Below are 19,154 nucleotides of genomic sequence, written 5' to 3'. Positions count from 1 at the left end.
CTATTACTTGGGTTGCACCAAAGATATTGCCTCTGAACACTCCAATGCTAAGCTAATCTAGGCCAGTCTTCGAGTCATAGTCGCGCTAGGTCAATACTTTGGCGGCCTTCCCTCAGGCCGGTCAACCATGGACGAGTAGTCAATCATTTCGACTACATAGCGCGGCACTACGCCACGCCTAGTCTGGCCGATCTTGTGACGTTGCCATGACCTCCACAACTGTGGTGCTAAAATATGGCCCAGTCCAAGATCGGGGCCCATGCTAAGGTAGCCTAGCCAAGATAGCCCATCACAACATCAAACTCCATGTTGGCACAGTTCGGCCCAACATTACATTCCATGCTCTCTGTCACAACCCAACCCCATATTTCGTGTTGGTATAGTTTGGCCTACTGTTCGGCACAAATCTCCCTTTCATTTTACAAATAATCAACACACATAGACAAAAAAGCAAATCAATTTAATCATCGAAGTAAATCCCATAATAGACCCAAAGAACTAAATTAGACCAGTCTAATTCAAATAGAAATAAAAAAGAATCCAGTTCTATACAAAAAATAATGGTGTCTAATGTGCACGTAAAGTTTTTTTTGTGTGAATCTATGTATAGGTAAAAGAATTGATAAAATTCATCCTGTGACATATTATTTAAAAATAGAGAGCTAGTGGCTGAAAATGCATGCCTACCTAAAAAGGAACCAGCCAGTAGAACTATTTGATTTTTGTATTTGGCTTTTTGGACACCCATAAATCTTTAGTCACTAAACATCCAAGTCTCTCTATATAAAGGACTTTTAAGGATAACCTGAGAGCAAAGGAGTGGAATCATTCTCTGTAGTGAAAATATGGAAATAAAGCAAAGCTTGAACTTGAAGTACTTCTTAGGAGTTTTGCTACTCCTGAATATGTTTGCTTTTTCTATGGCAAACAAGACCATCCCTTCTTCTATTAACTGGGTTGTAAGTACTTAATTCACCATTCCTTTTTACCAACTATTTAATTTTCAGAATTCCCGTTTTTTTAGTGTACGAACACCACAATTTTCCTCAGTTCAACCATTTGCTCCATTCGGATATCAATTACTAAACAGGTTTGGTGAGTTAAATGGTTCAACCCGCACCCAATATTGCCTAACCTAGCAAAATACATTTATTAAAAGGACATGTTCAGATCGAATTGTTTTATTACCTAACCTGTTTTAATCTAATCAAAATCCGTGCAAAATCAACTGTTTGTTGCTTCTTCTTCTTCTTCTTCTTTTTTATTTTTTTAACCATATAGGTGGAATATTAAATCTTAATTAATAAATTTTCTTTCAAGTTTATCTTTATATTGATTTTGTTGTTCAGATAACGGAAGCAAAATATGCGAGGCTGTGTAGCACAAAGAAGATTTTGACAGTAAATGGACTATTTCCAGGGCCTCCTTTGTATGTCCACAAAGGTGATAGAGTGATAGTAAATGTTCGAAATCAAGCTAAGTATAACATCACCATTCACTGGTACACTTCTCTCTCTCTCTCGTGCACACAGACATGAGTAAATATTATGTAGAACAATCACACCATCTTGTTAGATGTCACTGATAGTTGTGCAAATAGTCTTAATTCTTTTTCAACAAAAACCTTATAAAAAAGCTACATAAATGCATGTTAATATGGCACATATTTTTGTAGGCATGGAGTAAAGCAACCAAGAAATCCATGGTCAGATGGACCAGAATATGTGACGCAGTGCCCAATCAAACCAGGAGCAAGTTTTAGTTATCATATCATATTTTCAACAGAAGAAGGAACCTTGTGGTGGCATGCCCATAGTGACTGGTCTCGAGCGACGGTACATGGTCCTATTATTGTCTACCCAAAATTTGGTACCACTTACCCATTTCCCAAGCCTTATGCAGAGTTTCCCATTGTTTTGGGTATTTTCTCTCTCTTGCACTTTACACAAACAAATAATTTATCGTACATCTTATAAATTATTCACAATTATCATACATTTTGGATAGATTTTAAGGTAGTTTTGTCGAAGACTATTCATTGCAAAGTCCTAGTTAATTCGAATTTTGGGGGCAACTAAATGAGCTCTAAATGACTGTTTTGATTTCAAAGCTTCATATTTGTTTTTTTTTTCCCCCTCATATAATTTAAGATGTGGCACATAATTGTGTATATTATTTGCATTGTTTTTGCTTCACTGGCAGCATCATGGTTTAAAGGAGATGTGATGGAGATAATTCAAACTGCCCTTGAAACGGGAGCTGAACCCAACAAGTCGGACGCTTTCACTATCAACGGCCAGCCAGGCGATTTGTACAATTGTTCTAAACAAGGTATATGTATAAAAAAATGTTTCTTTAACTATTTACATAGTGGGTGTTTGGGAAGTGAATTTTTATGTAGGTTTTTTTAGTTATAGGATACTATTGAAGAAATTTTTTTTGGTGTTTGGGAAGATAGTTGGGTTTTTTTGTGATTGGATGTGATGTTTGTGAGAGAAAAAGTGAAATGATTATGGGATTGGATGTAATATTTTGTTTGGATTTATTTTTTTTTGTTTTGCAAAATGTATGTCTTTTAGTGGAAAAAATCAAAAAAAATCCAGCACACAAACTTCCCAAACACCACCATAACATCCATGTAACACGGTCTATTTATCTATGTTGCAGGGACATTTAGAATACTGTTTGATTATGGCAAGACCTATCTTCTTCGTATCATCAATTCAATTATGAATGAAGAAGTGTTTTTCATGGTAGCTCATCATAATCTCAGAGTTGTAGGAATGGATGGTGCCTATGTCAAACCCTTTAAAACTAACTATATCATGATCACGCCTGGACAAGCCATGGATGTCTTAATCACTGCAAATCAGTCTCCAAGTCATTATTATATGGCTGCAAGAGCGTATGCAGGAGTGGTATATGATAACACCACCACAACCGCTATTGTCCAATACAGTGGAAACTACTCAGCCCCATCAACACCTTTGTTTCCTAATCTTCCTAATTATACTGATATCAATGCAGCAACCAATTTTACTAAACGCCTTAGGGCCTTAGCAAGCAAGGAGCATCCAATTGACGTCCCAAAATCATTCAACACAGAACTCTTCATGACTATTTCTGTGGGCACACGTCCATGTGGTGATACTTCTTGTTCTGGACCCAATGGCACAAGGCTAGCAGCAAGCTTGACCAACATAAGTTACGAGCAGCCAGAGGTTGATATATTGCAAGCATACTACAGGAAAATTAAAGGGATTTACACACAAGATTTTCCAAGTAAGCCACATTATGTTTTTAACTATACAGCCGATGAGTTGCCTGATAATGTTTTGACGCCTACAAGGGGGACTAAGGTGAAAGTTTTGAAGTATAATTCTAATGTGCAAATAGTATTCCAGGGGACCAATGTCCTGAGTTCAGCTGAAAATCATCCAATGCATCTGCATGGGTTCAGTTTTTATGTAGTTGGGTCAGGTTTTGGGAATTTTGACAAGAAAACTGACCCGAAAGGGTTTAATTTGGTTGATCCACCTGAGTTGAACACTGTTGGGGTCCCTAAGAATGGATGGGCTGTCATAAGATTTAAAGCTGATAATCCAGGTATGTTTAGGGCACTTTTGTTATAATTTTCATTTAAAATTTTTGAATATAGAAATTAAAATAAAAAAAAAACTAACAAAATTTGCACTACAAATTGTTTCTAAAATATGTAAATAGGAAAAAAAAAATTTGACATGTGCTGCTAAAGTGGTTGTAATATAACAGCAAAAGTGGTGGCATGAATTCTTAAAATGATTTTGTTAACTTAACTTGTGCCTTTATGGCACATTTCAAGAAACTTAAAATAATTGTATATTCTACATGAAAAATATGTGTCATAAAGAATGTATAATATTTATTAGCATTCTTAATATGTGCCCTAATGGCACACATTATTATCCAGTCCATATAAAAATAATTTCGAAATATAATTCTATTTTTTATCTTAAAAGAAGAAAAACAAAAACAAAACTAACCACATTTTAATTTTTTTTTTAGGGGTGTGGTTCATGCATTGTCATTTAGAAAGACATACAAGTTGGGGCATGGATATGGTATTTATTGTAAAGAATGGCACCACCAAAGCAACAAGTCTGCTTCAAGCCCCCCCATACTTGAATCCTTGCTAATTCATCGGGCTGATGTCAAGGGAGATTATTATCTACTACTTTTTTTTAAGATGAAAAGAAAGGGGTTAAAGTACTCTTCCATATCCAGTTCAAAAAATAAAGTACTCTTCCATAATTGCTGTGGTGTATGATATATAAGATGAAGAAGACTGAAGAATGGGACTAGTCTATAGATTTAATTAAAAAAGGTGTGTATTGATTGTGATCCAGTAATTGTATTATATTCCACTGAAGTTTGCATACCAACAAACAAGGTGGTTACATATGTATATGCTTGGGGTGATTTCTATTTAGTTCCAAATGTTGTTGCCTTCAATATAATTATTTCTTCGTGTGATTTCGATCATAATGATACTCTCTCGTAAATTATATTTACAATGATGGATCTTACATTTTAAAATGAAACTATTATGATAAAATATGTCATTTATATAATAACTCTATACAATTTTTACATTTCTATAGCATTACTAGCATATTGGTGACCATTAACGTACTAATTTGCTCGGTTAAAAAAAACATACTAATTTGTTCGAATTTTCAACGAATTTTTTTTTTTTTTAATTTCCATGGGGCCACTTATCAAATGGTGTTCAAATTCAAAGTATCTTTAAAGTGACGTTGATAGGTTAATGATAAATCCTTGAAAAAGTTGTACTATTCCTCAGTAATTTACTACTATTCCAATTTGAAACGAATTAAATGTTATATCTATCACCATCGTTTCTATTAAAATAACTTTGCAATATATTAAGATAAAGTAAGTTATACTTTTCACTCGTTTAATTTATTTTAAATTTTATTTTAATTTTAATTTTAAAAAAAATGGTTAAAATTTTATGATTTTTAACATGTGGTACTCATATGAGGAGTACACAGGAAAACAATTGGTGAATTAGACTTAGGTCTTGTTTGTGAAGAGATTATTTTAATAATTTTTTTTATTTTTTATAAAAATATATGTAAAAAAGTAAAAAAAATGATGTAATAATTTATAGTAATTTTTTGATTTTTTTGACTAAAATATGTAATTGTCAAATAAGGCCTTAGAAAGGCTATCCTAAAGTTAAAGACTACAATTAATATTGTTTAAATTAAAATAATATGAACGAAAGTAAAATTTTTATTAAAGGGATGTACTACATATAATTTAAGGGACAGATCATGATAAAAACAAAATGAATAACTTTATATTTTTTGAGATATAACTAACAAAAAAAGAAGTTATAATCAAACACTACATAAAATATAACCAAATATTTCATGAGACATAACTAAAGATCTCATGAGTAATAAATATAATGTTGTCATAACTAAAGAATAAAATTGGTCATAATCAAAGAAGAAAATAACATAACTAATATACCCTATTCAAGAGGTGTATATAATAGAGTTTCCCATAATTTAATGTACTTCCTCCTAATGAGTAAATTATAATTTTTACTGTTGCTGACCATACTATTTGGGCTTGTAGATCTCACCATGTGTCTTGTTTCAATGATCCAAATTGCTAATCCTAATCCCCAAATTGAACCACATGCTAATCCTAATCCCCAAATATATTGTCAAGAATGTTGTGCATACATTTTTTTTTTCCCCTGGTGGTGTTATCAGGCTGAATACTAGACTTTCCAAATTGCTTGAATACATGGAAGGCCCAAGTCTTAACTAATGGGCTTTAGCCATGTCAAGGCCCATTAAACCTTTCAAGACTTTTCAATATCCAAAGAAGAAATATGTATATAGATGATGTTTCAATAAAAAATGTCTTTTTGTTTTGGGAATTAATAAAATTAATTTACTCCCCGTGCGTGTTTGGAAAGTTATTATTTTAATAGGTTATTTTAGTTTTTGATTATTTTAGTAAGTTAAAATTTTTATGTTTGAGAAGATGATTAGATTTTTTTGTAATTAGATGTGATGTTTATGAGAGAAAAAATAAAATAATTATGAGTTTGATGTGACATCTTATCTTATTAGCTATTTTAATCTATTTTATCTTCTTAGGACTATTTTAACCAAAAAAAACTAAAAAACCTTCTTTCCAAACACCTCCAGTTTCAAGAATCTTTTGGCTCCACGATTTCCCTGTTTGATGAATGATTATTCTGATTTGGCAACTACATTTTTGGGAAGTTAGTTTTTTTTTGTTAAAAAAAGGTCAAATGATCCCTCCTGTTTGGAGTGAATTGCCAGAGGCTATCAAGTGTCAGTGCAAAAAGATTAACATATCCACAATTTTGTTCCAAAGGCAGAATGGCTTGATTCTCTACCAAGGATAAAATGGGGCATTTAAGACAAAAGGCAAAATAGATAGTTTTCTCTGCCACAAAACTATCTCCTTATATCTTTAAAATTTTAATTTCAATTTTATTTTTTTACAATTTTTATAATATCATTCTTAATTTCTTCACCTCCAACAATAATTCTTGAAATTGAAGTTCGGAGGCATCGATTTTTTGACCTCCACTAATTTTTAAAACCTTGAAAAATTAGGGAAAAAAACAAAACATTCGCAATCTCATTTTCTTTTCTTCTTCCTTCCGCAATTTTTCTCAACAACCAAACAGCATCCAAAAAAAGTTTTAAAAAAAAATCAGAGACAATCAAGAAACTTGGGAACACAGTCAACATGCATCGAATGAATGAATTAAAGATACGAATGCGATGAAGATGGATCCAAAGCGAATCGAAGAGAGTTTTTCCTTGGTCAAGGTCATTAGGTCTCTCTTTTCTTACTTTCTCACTCTAAAAAAAAAAAATCATATTTTAGAGTTTGAGAACACACTTGGCAAATTTTTCTCCGATCTTCTTCCCTGCACGTCAACTTTCCGAAGGTGTTTGTATAATATCATTGAGGGCTTCGCATTGCACACTAGGCTCACACTTGGTTTGGTCTGTGAGTTGGAATTAGACGCGAAGAAATTTGTAAGGAGAAAATTGAAGGGTAGAGATGAGGAGGGTAAGAATGATATTATACTAATTGTAAAAAATTAAAAATTTAAGGATAAATTATGCAAATGGTCCTTGTAGTTTATTTATCCTTTCATTTTGATCTCTGTTGTTTTAATTTGATTAATTTTGCCTTTTAATTTTACAGATTGTATCATTTAGTCCAATAAATAACGACGGTTAATTTTGATCAAATTGAAATAACAGGGATCAGAATGAAAAAAAGATAAACTATATGAACTATCGCTGTAATTTGTTCAAATTTTAAACACGTAAAGAGATAATTTTGTGGTGTAAGTAGAATTATACAAAGGAAAATGTTATATGTTATTTAGATACTTCTAATATTATTCTTTGTTAAATCATATTGTGTCATGTGTTGGAAATATTTGTTTTGATAGAAATTTATAAATTGATTTATTTTTAATTTTAGTGTTACATTTTTCAACTTTAATTCAAAAAAAATTAATTTTTTAAATTTATCTAGACTAGACAGCGTTATTAAATTAAAAAAAAATAGAAAAAATTTAAAACTTTTTATAAATCGCAAGTCTAAATTTTACTTTCCCTCAATAATCCAAATTTAAATCCGATCAAAGTCTGACCTAATATTGGATAGATTAATGAATCTTGTGACCAAATGAATAAATTTAGAGCCTTAATTTTTTTTTTTTTAAAGAATACAAATATAACATCATCTAATGCTTAAAATTGAACCTTTCAAATTCAGAAGAAAAAAGGCATTATTTTTAAAAATTATGGGCACATTTGATGAGCATGGGCAATGGGTCAGCTTGGCCCAACCTAAGAATGGCCGGACAGCCATTAGATTCAAGACGACTAGGGACTTTTATTTTATGAGATTGAGGCATAGGATTGGATTTTATGTGGTTTTTTTTTTTTTTTTTTTTTTTTTTTTTTTTTTTTTTAATTTGGTGATTCTATTTACGTATCATTAATCTTTTCAGTATATACTATTATTTAATTCACATTAATTATAAAATTTTCACTTAACACACACTATAATATTACTCTTTGAACCTAACTCACACAGCACAATATACACTCTAACACAAAATGATATACATACCATCAAAGTTGAAAAGACAATCAGATCTAAAATATAATTCATGGTAATTTTAGATTCATGTGTCTCTCTCCCCCTCCTATTTGTGTTAAATTTATGAAAGTAACATGAGAGCAAATGGCGAGAACCAAACGATAGGTTGAAAGTTTACGACGACGAAACAATCGGTGTAGTATTCTGCAAAAATTTAAACAAAAAAATAGTTTTTTTTTTTTTTTTTTTTTATTGTTCATAAATATAGTGTTGAAAAAACTTAATATGTTCACAAATTTATATTCAAACAAAACTAAAATGTTCAATTCTTGTGCATAAACGTTTAATACCTGTTTTAACTATAATAATATGAACAAAATGATTATGTACTGATAGGATTGATAGTGTGCAAATAAAATCATTTTTTTCTTTTTGGATAAAAGACAATTTTAGTCCTTAAAGTATGTATTCTTTGTCATTTTAATTCCTTAAATTTCAATTTTGTTATTTTGGTCCTCAAAGTTGTCAATTTGAATCAATTTGGTTCTAAATTTAATGTTCGTTAACATAAATATGAATAAAAGATAGTTTTAGTCCCTAAAGTATGCATTTATTATCATTTTAGTCCCTCAAATTTTAAATTTTGTCATTTTGGTCCTCAAAGTTGTCAAACTGCATACTTTAGAGACTAAAACTGTCTTTTATTTTATTTTTTTGCCGAAGTTATATTTCTTTGATAGACAAAAATAGATACATCCAACAACCGTAACCCGTAACATACTACGACCACCAAGGTTCAGTGTTCCAAACACGAACACTTGACATCCAACAACTGTAACCCGCAACATACAACGACCACCAACCAACAACCATAACTACAACATACTACGGCCACCAACCAATAAACATACTCGCAGCATACTGCGGCCAACTACAATAGAGACAAACCCAAATCTCCATAGAGGAGGAAAAAAAAAGCCTCCACAAAGGAAGAAAAAAACAAGAAAACAAAATACAAAAAGCACACAAAAAACCATTAGAAAACTAGATTCACACGATCCGTAGCGCAGGATCGACAAGCGACTCCGGAGTCAACCTTAGATTTGCAGCCCATGGAAGCGGTGAAAGCCTGAATGGTAAAAAGCCTAAGATTAGAGGGTAAACGATCAGATCTGAGAAAAAAAAAATCACACACGTAGATCGAAAAGAAAGAAAAGGGCGAGGGGGATCAGATGTCACCACCCCTCACTCCCCTGCCATGACAGCAAGAGAAAACCCTAGAGTTTGTAGAGAGAAAGGCTCTGGTTTAGAGAGAGAGATGTGGGAGATGAAAGGAGAGAGAGAGAGAGAAAAAGTTTCCTTGCTTACCATGTTTAATAGATTTTAGTTTATCATTTAATTAGAAAAGTAAAAATCGGACAAATAGTCAAATATATATAATTTTCAACCAAACAATTTAGGAACTTGTATTGCAAATTCACTTTATCCGGTCTATCCAAGGAAATACCCCTAAAGGTCTAGCTTAACTCTAATTTGGAGAGAAGATTGGACCAAGCTATATACTTTGATAAATTATTTTGTTTATTTTTTTGACTTGCATGTGCAAATCATTCTTAAAAAATTCAAACTGATTCAATAATTATAAATATATTATTATTTTTTAAAAAAAATTCTGCCATATATTTTTTTAATTTTTTTAATATAAATGATCTACATTTAAGGATATCATTGAAGTGGGTGTCCAAAAGTCCAACAAGTATTGAATTCTTGTGGTATTGATTCTTAAGGCTAAGTTTGGTTAGGATGGAAATGTTAGAAAGTGAAAGAAATGGAAAAAAATAATTTTTTTTAAAAAAGTTTGTTTAGTATGAAAGTGGTGAAAGTTATAAGATAGTTAATTTTCTTACACAACTCATAATAGCATGGTAACTAAGCTTTTAGTTTTTTTGCAAAAAATACAGAAAAATACAGGAAAGTTTAAATTTGTTATAGAAGTAGTTACTAATAATTAAAATTCCTATTTTCTTGCAAAATTTTCGTCCTAATCAAGTTCATATGAGAAAAGATATATATATATATATATATATATATATATATATTTTTTCCTTTTCTTTTCTTATACTTTACTTTATACTATTTTTACTTTCCGTCATTTATTTATTTCTAATCAAACGAAGCCTGAGGGAAAAATAGCAGTACTATCGAAAAGAATCCAACTTATTTCTAATTGGGAACAAGAATTGAATGTGTGGTTTTGTTTGGTAGGCTTACCACGGGTTGATTTCGATGATTTGAATAATTTATTTGGTAGGCTTACCACGGGTTGATTTCGATGATTTGAATAATTTATCTTTCAAAAAATTCACATATGTTTTTGTGGAAGGTAAAAATTCAGCCCAAAAGAACATAGGCCCAAACAAATCCAAAGAGGAATGGAAGTTGTTGGGGCAATCCCACATCGCCTGGGAGGGACACTTGCAACCAACTTATAAGCGTATTGACCCCCTCCACCTTGTAAGAGGCCTTTTAAAGCCGTGAGGCCGACGGGCGTCGTTTCGCCACCTCGCCAGAGTGGACAATATGTTACCGGGGTGCGAGAAGCCAGTCACGTCAGTTTGGTGGCCCATGCAGGTCGTCCGGCAAACTCTCCTGCTGTTCGCGGCCCAGTCCGCTGGGGGGTTATGTTGGGGCAATCCCACATCGCCTAGGAAGGACACTTGCAACCAACTTATAAGCGTACTGGCCCCCTCCACCTTGTAAGAGGCCTTTTAAAGCCGTGAGGCCGACGGGCGTCGTTTCGCTACCTCGCCAGAGTGGACAATATCTTACCGGGGTGCGAGAAGCTAGTCACTTCAGTTTGGTGGCCCATGCAGGTCGTCCGGCAAACTCTCCCGCTGTTCGCGGCCCAGTCCGCTGGGGGGTTATGTTGGGGCAATCCCATATCGCCTAGGAGGGACACTTGCAACCAACTTATAAGCGTACTGACCCCCTTCACCTTGTAAGAGGCCTTTTAAAGCCGTGAGGCCGACAGGCGTCGTTTCGCCACCTCGCCAGAGCGGACAATATCTTACCGGGGTGCGAGAAGCCAGTCACGTCAGAAGCCAACGTTCAAGCTTGTTCGACCGAAAAAAACCCAAGAAAGCGAATCACAGTGATCGGCCACAACAAACGCAATCTGGCTAATCTGTACGAAATGACTTATGACAAAGAGTCATTAGTCCAATGAGAAAATGGGATATTCAACGACATAGAATAGTTGCAAGTTGAGCACCATGTGGCTATAAAAGGACACAGCATCACCACAAGTAAGGACACATAGAAATACATACACAATTCAAATATTTAGCACATGTTCAAGTGGTAGATTCCTTAGTGGTTGCCACTTTTCGCTCCAAAAACCTATTCTAGTTGTTGTTGTTTAAATTGTGAAATTAAATAAATAGATTTATGAAGAAATCAAATTATATACCAAGAACATATGCTGATAATTACAATTAAATTTCAACAGAAATACACAAAACAATAAAAGGGTAAAGAGACGAAACCGAAGCCTGCATGGAAGCAGTTTCTTTAAAACAGATTTCGCCGCCTCATGGGTCGAGTGCTTGAGGAAACCCGACGTCTGTCTCCCAGGATACGACGGTCAAAACCAGCTACGGCAGAAGCACTTTTTGTCTAGCTTGGCGAACAAAAACAGTGGCAGTACTCTCTCAATGTAGGAACTTTCTGGCAAACTGACTTGTAAAATAGAAGCAAAAAATTTCTATATTGAAACTTGATAGGAGGGTCTCAATTTATACATGTAAAGGGGAGAGAAGAAGAGCCTCCAGCCTTTAAGGCTGGTCATTAAAACACCAAGCATCCATAGCCCCTTTCAAAAAATATGAAAGTTTGGATGCCCAAAGGATTCACACATTTTGGCCAAGAAAAAGGATTTAAATACTCTTTAAAATCCTATTCATGAATCTAACATCATGAGGCAATTTCTTATTCAAAACCCAATGGTTTTTGGCTCACTTGGATCTAACACAATAAAAGGTTGAGACCCACTTTAATATTTAATTAAAGTCACCACACTTTAATATTAAATTAAAATCATTTTTTCCAACAATCCCCCACATGAATAAAAATTGACCGAAAGACACAACAAACGGACATCGTTCAACAATAATGACTCGAAGAGAGAGTACAACTAACTAACCCCAACATCAGAGAAGGTAACTTTTGGCTTTGAACCTCTCCCAGTGAAAACCTATCGAGTTTACTAGCTGATCAGTGAATAAGACATCTTGAACTGCTCTGCCGTTTATGTAAACTGAGACAATAGATCTCACACGGGAATTACTCCTACCACCATTCTGTTCTCACTGGTGTGCCCTGTGTGGCCCTGGACATTGGCCTGGTTCAGCGAGTGGTTTCAAAGAATCTTGGCCTGCCTCATTCTTCTAGAAGCGGCCCCACTTCACACTCACATAGGTGACTCTACTTGAGTATCCTGCAATACTCAGCTCAACAGCTTAACACACTAGAGTCATTAAAAGCTCAGCTTAACCTCTACACTTGCAGGTATCACTGATAGAAGGAATGGCTGGAGGTTTAACCTCCTCAGTGACATACCACCGTTACACGCAATTAGGTTGTCCCATTGAACCTAGATCTTGGGATCTCCAGTCACCTAGGTTGGGTTTCCATTCCGGTAACTTTCAAAGGCCTCAACTCCATTCCTTTTGACGACGTTTCGACTAACACTTGACTTAACCCTTTGGTTAGCGGATCCACAATGTTGTCCTTAGACTTTACAAAGTCTAAAGAGACAGCTTCATTCGAGAGTAATTGTCGTATGGAATTATGTCTACGACGGATATGTCTAGACTTTCCATTATACATATTACTCTATGCCCTACCAATTGCAGATTGAAAATCACAATGAATACAAATAGCTGGCATAGGTTTAGACCAACGTGGAATATCTTCAATGAAATGGAGAAGTCATTCTGCTTCTTCCGTTGCTTTATCCAAAGCAATAAACTCTGATTCCATCGTTGATCTAGATATACAAGTTTGCTTGGAAGATTTCCAAGACACGGCTGCCCCACCAAGAGTGAACACATATCCACTAGTGGACTTTGAGTCCTTTATATCTGATATCCAATTCGCATCACTGTATCCTTCAAGCATCGCTGGATATCGAGTATAATACAGCCCATAATCTCGAGTGTAGCGTAAATACCTTAACACCCGCACAATGCCCTTCCAATGAGAAGCATCGGGATTACTTGTGTATCTACTAAGCCTGCTAACCGAGTAAGCTATATCCGGCCTAGTACAACTCATTAGATACATTAAACTTCCAATTACCTGAGAATATTCTAACTGTGAGACACTTTCATTATTATTCTTGGTAAAATGTAGACTTAAGTCTACAAGTGTCGATGACACACTCGTCTGATCCACTAAACTTCTCAAGTATCTTATCAACATAATGAGACTGAGAAAGTACAATTCTGCCAGAGATTCTGGTAATCTTAATTTCTAGAATAACATCTGCAATGCCCATATCCTTCATGTCAAACTTAGAGTTTAACAACTTCTTGGTAGCTTTGATCATTTCATTGTTACTGCCTATAATGAGCATATCATCAACATATAGACACAAAATGACATAACCTTTGTCAGTGTCTTTGACATAAATACACTTGTCACATTCGTTAATTCTAAACCCATTTGACAACATTACATTGTCAAACTTCTCATGCCATTGTTTAGGCGCTTGGTTCAAACCATACAAAGATTTGACAAGTTTACAGACTTTCTTGCTTTGTCCTGGAGCTGAAAACCCTTCAGGTTGCTCCATGTAGATTTCTTCATTCAAATCCCCATTTAAGAAAGCTGTCTTTACATCTATCTGGTGTATTTCTAGATTGCGCAAAGCTGCTAACGCAATCACCATGCGAATGGATGTTATCCTAGTTACAGGCGAGTACGTATCAAAGTAATCCAGGCCTTCTCGTTGCCTGTACCCTTTGATAACGAGCCTCGCCTTATGCTTGTCAAAAGACCCATCGGCCTTCATCTTTCTTTTAAAAATCCATTTGCAGCCTAAAGGCTTACAACCTGGAGGTAAATCTACCAACTCCCAGGTTTGGTTCTGTAAGATGGAGTCAATCTCACTTTTGTTCGCTTCTTTCCATCAAGGACTCTCAGGAGAAGTCATAACTTCGTGGAAAGTTTGAGGTTCGTTCTCAACCATATACGTTAAGAAGTCTGGATCAAAAGACTTGGATATCCTAGCCCTTTTACACCTTCTGGGCTCATCTAAAACCTCAATTTGATCATCACCTAAATCATTAACATGATCATCCTCACTAGCAAGCTCATCAAATTGCTCCAAAGACCTTGGAACCCCTTCATGGGTTCGGCAAGGAAAAATGTCTTCAAAGAAACATGCATTCCTTGACTCTATGATGGTATTCCTGTGAATGTCTGGAATTTCAAACTTATGTACAAGTAACCGATATGCACTACTATTATGTGCATAACCAATGAATATACAATCCACGGATTTTGGGCCTATCCTAACCCGTTTGGGTGTAGGAATCGCCACTATTGCAAGATACCCCCACATTCGTAAGAATTTATAAGAAGGCTTAACGTCTTTCCATAACTCATTCGGGATCTTGTCCACTTCGCTTCAACACAAGTTTCACACTTGTGTTTCGTCAGAACAACCTTGTCGGACTCAAAACCATGCGAAAACATGTTTATTGAGAAGAGACCTTGAGACAAGATTCTTACGAATATCCGGAACATACAGGACTTCGTTCAAGGTTAGCTCGTTTCCTGAGGTTAGCTTCAGGACCACCTTTCCCTCAACAAATGAGGTAGTAGAGTTTCCCATAAACAACTTCTCACCGTTTGTAACCGGTTCGAAAGTTGTAAACAGCTCCTTCTCGGAGTAGATGTGGCGTGTAGCCCTAGTAAAACTAAAACCCCTCGCTACCACAAATTGTAGCACCTCCCAAAGAACCGATAACCAGGTTCCCGCGGCTTGTGTGTCAGCTTCTTTTGCAACACCACCCTTTGGTCCCAGCTTAGAGCCCTTGTTCACGGGGGGGCTTCTTCCTTACCCCAGAAGATTTGCCATGCTCAATGACATTGGCCTTCACTGAGGAGGTACTCCATCATTTCTTTCTATTATCCTCCTCAATTCGGAGTCGGATAATTAAGTCTTCTTTGTAGAATTTATACAAAGTCTTAAACAAATCCTTGTGTCACAATGATTATGAAACTCTCAAAATTATATCACAGTAAAAACATTCCCAGAATGTCATTAACCGAATTAGGCACCCAAATATAATTGGTCCAACCTATCACTCTGAAGCTAATAGTCTTACTATTAGGAAACACAAATCCAGTATTCAATAGTCTACTATTTGGAACTTCATAACATGGCTAGTAGTCTTATCACTAGGAATCTCTAATTTCTCAACATGTGGTCAGTAGACTTTCTACTACTAGGAATCACAATGTCTTAGCCTGTGATCAATGGTCACTTTACTACTAGGAATCACAACGTCCTGACATAGGATCAATAGACTCTTTCATTACTAGGAATCATCATGTCCTGACATATGACCAGTAGCCTCTCCACTACTAGGAACCATGATGTCTTGACATGTGATCAGTAATCTGTTCACTACTAGAAACCACAATCTTATAACTGTGTAGCCAGTGGTCTAACACCTCATAGGAACCACCAGTTTTCTATCTCAGTGATCAGTGATCTTGTACTCATTAGGAGCCACCAATTTAAGAATATATTTGGAATTTAAAAATCCAAAAAATATTCACCCACTATAACAGGTTGTCTCATCTTTGCTTTCAAGCAAAGTCACATAGCAATCACAAGGATACCAAACTAATTGCCTCTGATCAAATCAGAGAAATTTTAATGCAATCTTATGATTTCCTTTAATCATACTTGGTCTCTCAAGATCTTCTTTTAAGAATCTCGTGAGGTTAAGGTTGTTAGGTGGAACAATATTTCTGTTTGTCACCTTTTGAAGCCATTTCTGAAACATCACAACAGAATTTCACTTCTGTGATTTCATAAATTAAACTTAACCCTTAGAAAATCCCTCAGATGGAAATTTAATTCAAAACTAGTCTCACCATTTAACCTAGAATCGAACGTGGTCAGGAATGTTCCTAGGAAGACTGGAAGAGTCACATCGGTCCCACTTAAAACCCAGTTAACCTTTTGACAAAACATCCAAGAGCATGTTGACTCCTAGTCCATAGGAAACAATTTTAAAATTAAGATTTCCAGGGGATAAACCAGGTTATAACAAACCGATTTCCAAGCAAATAAAATTTGCTACCAGAATTACACCATTCATAAAAGTTAATCGGTACTCCCGGAACTGAGCCCATTATTTCTGAATAAAATCAGAAATATTTTAGCTAAAGCTAAAATTTGGTTTCCTTTCACAAAACCAAAACACTTGGGACATAATCAGATTATAACCAAAGACTTTCTCCAAACTTGGTTTTCCAACACTTTGGGAATAAAATGATTAAACCCAAAGACTTCCTCAAACTCCAAAGGTTTGAAACCAAATCCGTCTTAGTTGTCATTTCTGAACAAATAAGAACTACTCTTTAGCCAAGGCTAAACATTTTGGTTTCTATTACAAAAAATCAAACCAAATTCCAAATTTACAAGCAATTTAAAAATTTCTACAACCAAATACATGCATATAAAATGCTACTAATAAAACAAGCAAATAAAACTTGCTACCACAAATTGATAAACAAACCAACTAAATCTCAAGCAAAACATGCTTCAAACATTTAAATAAAATAGCTAATCCATAAGGATTCTATTTAGTCCAAAAGCCTTTCCACGCTTAGGTATTCCTATTCAACACAAAAGTTAGTAGTCCAAACATTTTTTGTTTTTTACATCCCAAATACTATTCATTTGGTTTTGTATTTGTTTTTCCATTCCCTTTCGCATTGGTATGCCTACAAAGAAAGTTAGTAGCAAATCACAACAAAATACAAACAAATAATCTAAGCAAAAAATAAATATAATAAATAATAGAAACCATCTAGCCAACTATTTATAAAATTAACCAATGAATTAAAATGTCAATTTAATTAAAACTTAAAAAAAAGAAAGTTCAATATGAATGAAATTAATTCATAATAAACATTTAAACTAATAACTCTAAATAAATAAGTTAAATTCAAAGTTAATGCACCCAATTAAATAATTTAGATTAATGCACCCAATTAGATAATTTAGATTAATGCACCCAAATAAATTCAAATTAATGCACCTGTAGACGTCCTCGAACGCCCCGGGAGGATGACCCCCGTTCTGTTCGTTTTGGGCTCACTACAGTTCGGACTCTCAAATCGTCACAGTTCTTAATCTGAGCCAAAGAGTCCAAATCCGGCAAATCGTTTTGGAAAACAGATTTTTAGGAAATAAGTGCCAAACATGGACTGCTTTGCCAGATACAAAGTCGGCACCTAAATATTTTATTTTGGGAATTTAGGAAACCCTGACTCGTTTGCCTAAGGCCACGCGTCCGTCATCACCAAAGTTGCCTTGGCTCAGGAACTTGGGTACGATTGTGGAAGGTCAGCTATGAGCACCCCCTCTCGCCCGATCCGAAGATCGGCCTCTACTAACCATGATATCTTGTTTTGAAAACATTATGCGTTCTTATTCCAATTATTTTAGCTAGAGTTACTATGTGATGCGCGCAACACAAAAGTATAGACTAAATCGTCTAATTTGGAACAAAGCATTGCATATCCGTTTGTTTAGAAAACCTTTGAAATTTGCTACTCGCGAGTAGGTTAAAACATGGATTTCAACGAGTTGTTCCAACTCAAATAATCCAACCTTCACCCACAGGCATTTGTCAAAATATTAATTTTTTAGTGTTTTGTAAAGTATAAAAATTTATCTTATCATGCATCAAAATTATATGGACTTGCGTATAGGTCATACTTAGTGGATTTATTATTCAATAGATCCTATGATAATTAATGATATTTTTTATAAATTATTAAAAAACGTCACTAATTATTAATTTTCAACAACAGTTTGAAACTTTTGTCACAAAAAATGTCACTAATTATAAGTTTTAACAGCAGTTTAAAAAAATCGTCACGTAAAGGTCATTAATTTTCAATTTTCAGCGACAGTTTGAAAAATTTGTCACAGAAAAACGTCACTAATTGTAAGTTTTAGCGACAATTTATAAGATCGTGGCAAAAAAAAGTCACTAGTTGTTTATATGTAAAAAATCATCACAAAAAATTATTCTTAGAAACGGTTTTATTATGACGTATTTTTAATAGAACTTGATGGTAATTAAGTTCAATTATTAGGACCAATTGGTAGTTTACCCAAATTATAATTTGTCTTATGTCATAACTCTTACATAAAATGAATTAAGATTGACTTGTAGTGTTAAAGTTTTGCTAGAAACTAGTCGATTCAATATTTACGCCAACCTGACTTTCAATTAATTATTAAAAACTGTCTTCATTTATGCACAACTTATAAATCGTTTGACATATTTATTTATTAAATTGATAAATGGAGATTTGTAAATATTTTTTATAATAAAAATAAGAAATATGAATATATTTTATGCATGTGTTAAAAATCTCGAACTTAGCTAAAAAAAATTATATATTTATGTTTAAAACTATTAAATGAATAGTTACATATATTTATGTATGAAAAAATTACCTAAGATAGAGCCGCCCTAAATTATAGATCATATTGTACCCCTACTCTTACACTTAATCTAAAATATTGATCGATTAATTAGTAAAAATATTTTATAATAACAAATTTAAATTTTATGTTTAAATTATATCATAATTTATCAGATCGTGACTGGTATGAACTAGTTTGGAGCTTTTAATATTAGATTAAA

General features: G+C 34.2%; 1 protein-coding gene across 1 annotated transcript in view; it reads left to right on the top strand.

Moving 5' to 3' along the window:
* The first annotated feature begins 679 nt into the window (after positions 1 to 679).
* Positions 680 to 19,154, top strand: part of LOC114308365 (uncharacterized) — a 267,419-nt gene continuing 248,944 nt past the window's right edge. Inside the window, exons 1-6 of the mRNA XM_082918621.1 lie at positions 680 to 959; positions 1,350 to 1,501; positions 1,676 to 1,920; positions 2,203 to 2,331; positions 2,668 to 3,606; positions 4,045 to 4,137. Coding sequence (XP_082774747.1) covers positions 846 to 959; positions 1,350 to 1,501; positions 1,676 to 1,920; positions 2,203 to 2,331; positions 2,668 to 3,606; positions 4,045 to 4,137 — 1,672 coding nt within the window. The 5' untranslated portion in view covers positions 680 to 845. The remainder of the gene's footprint in view (positions 960 to 1,349; positions 1,502 to 1,675; positions 1,921 to 2,202; positions 2,332 to 2,667; positions 3,607 to 4,044; positions 4,138 to 19,154) is intronic.

The sequence above is a fragment of the Camellia sinensis genome, chromosome 3, assembly GCF_055761805.1.
Source record: "Camellia sinensis isolate YWXY chromosome 3, ASM5576180v1, whole genome shotgun sequence".
Taxonomy (NCBI): domain Eukaryota; kingdom Viridiplantae; phylum Streptophyta; class Magnoliopsida; order Ericales; family Theaceae; genus Camellia; species Camellia sinensis.
Note: the sequence above shows the minus strand (reverse complement) of the source record. Positions and strands in the feature narration are given on the sequence as shown.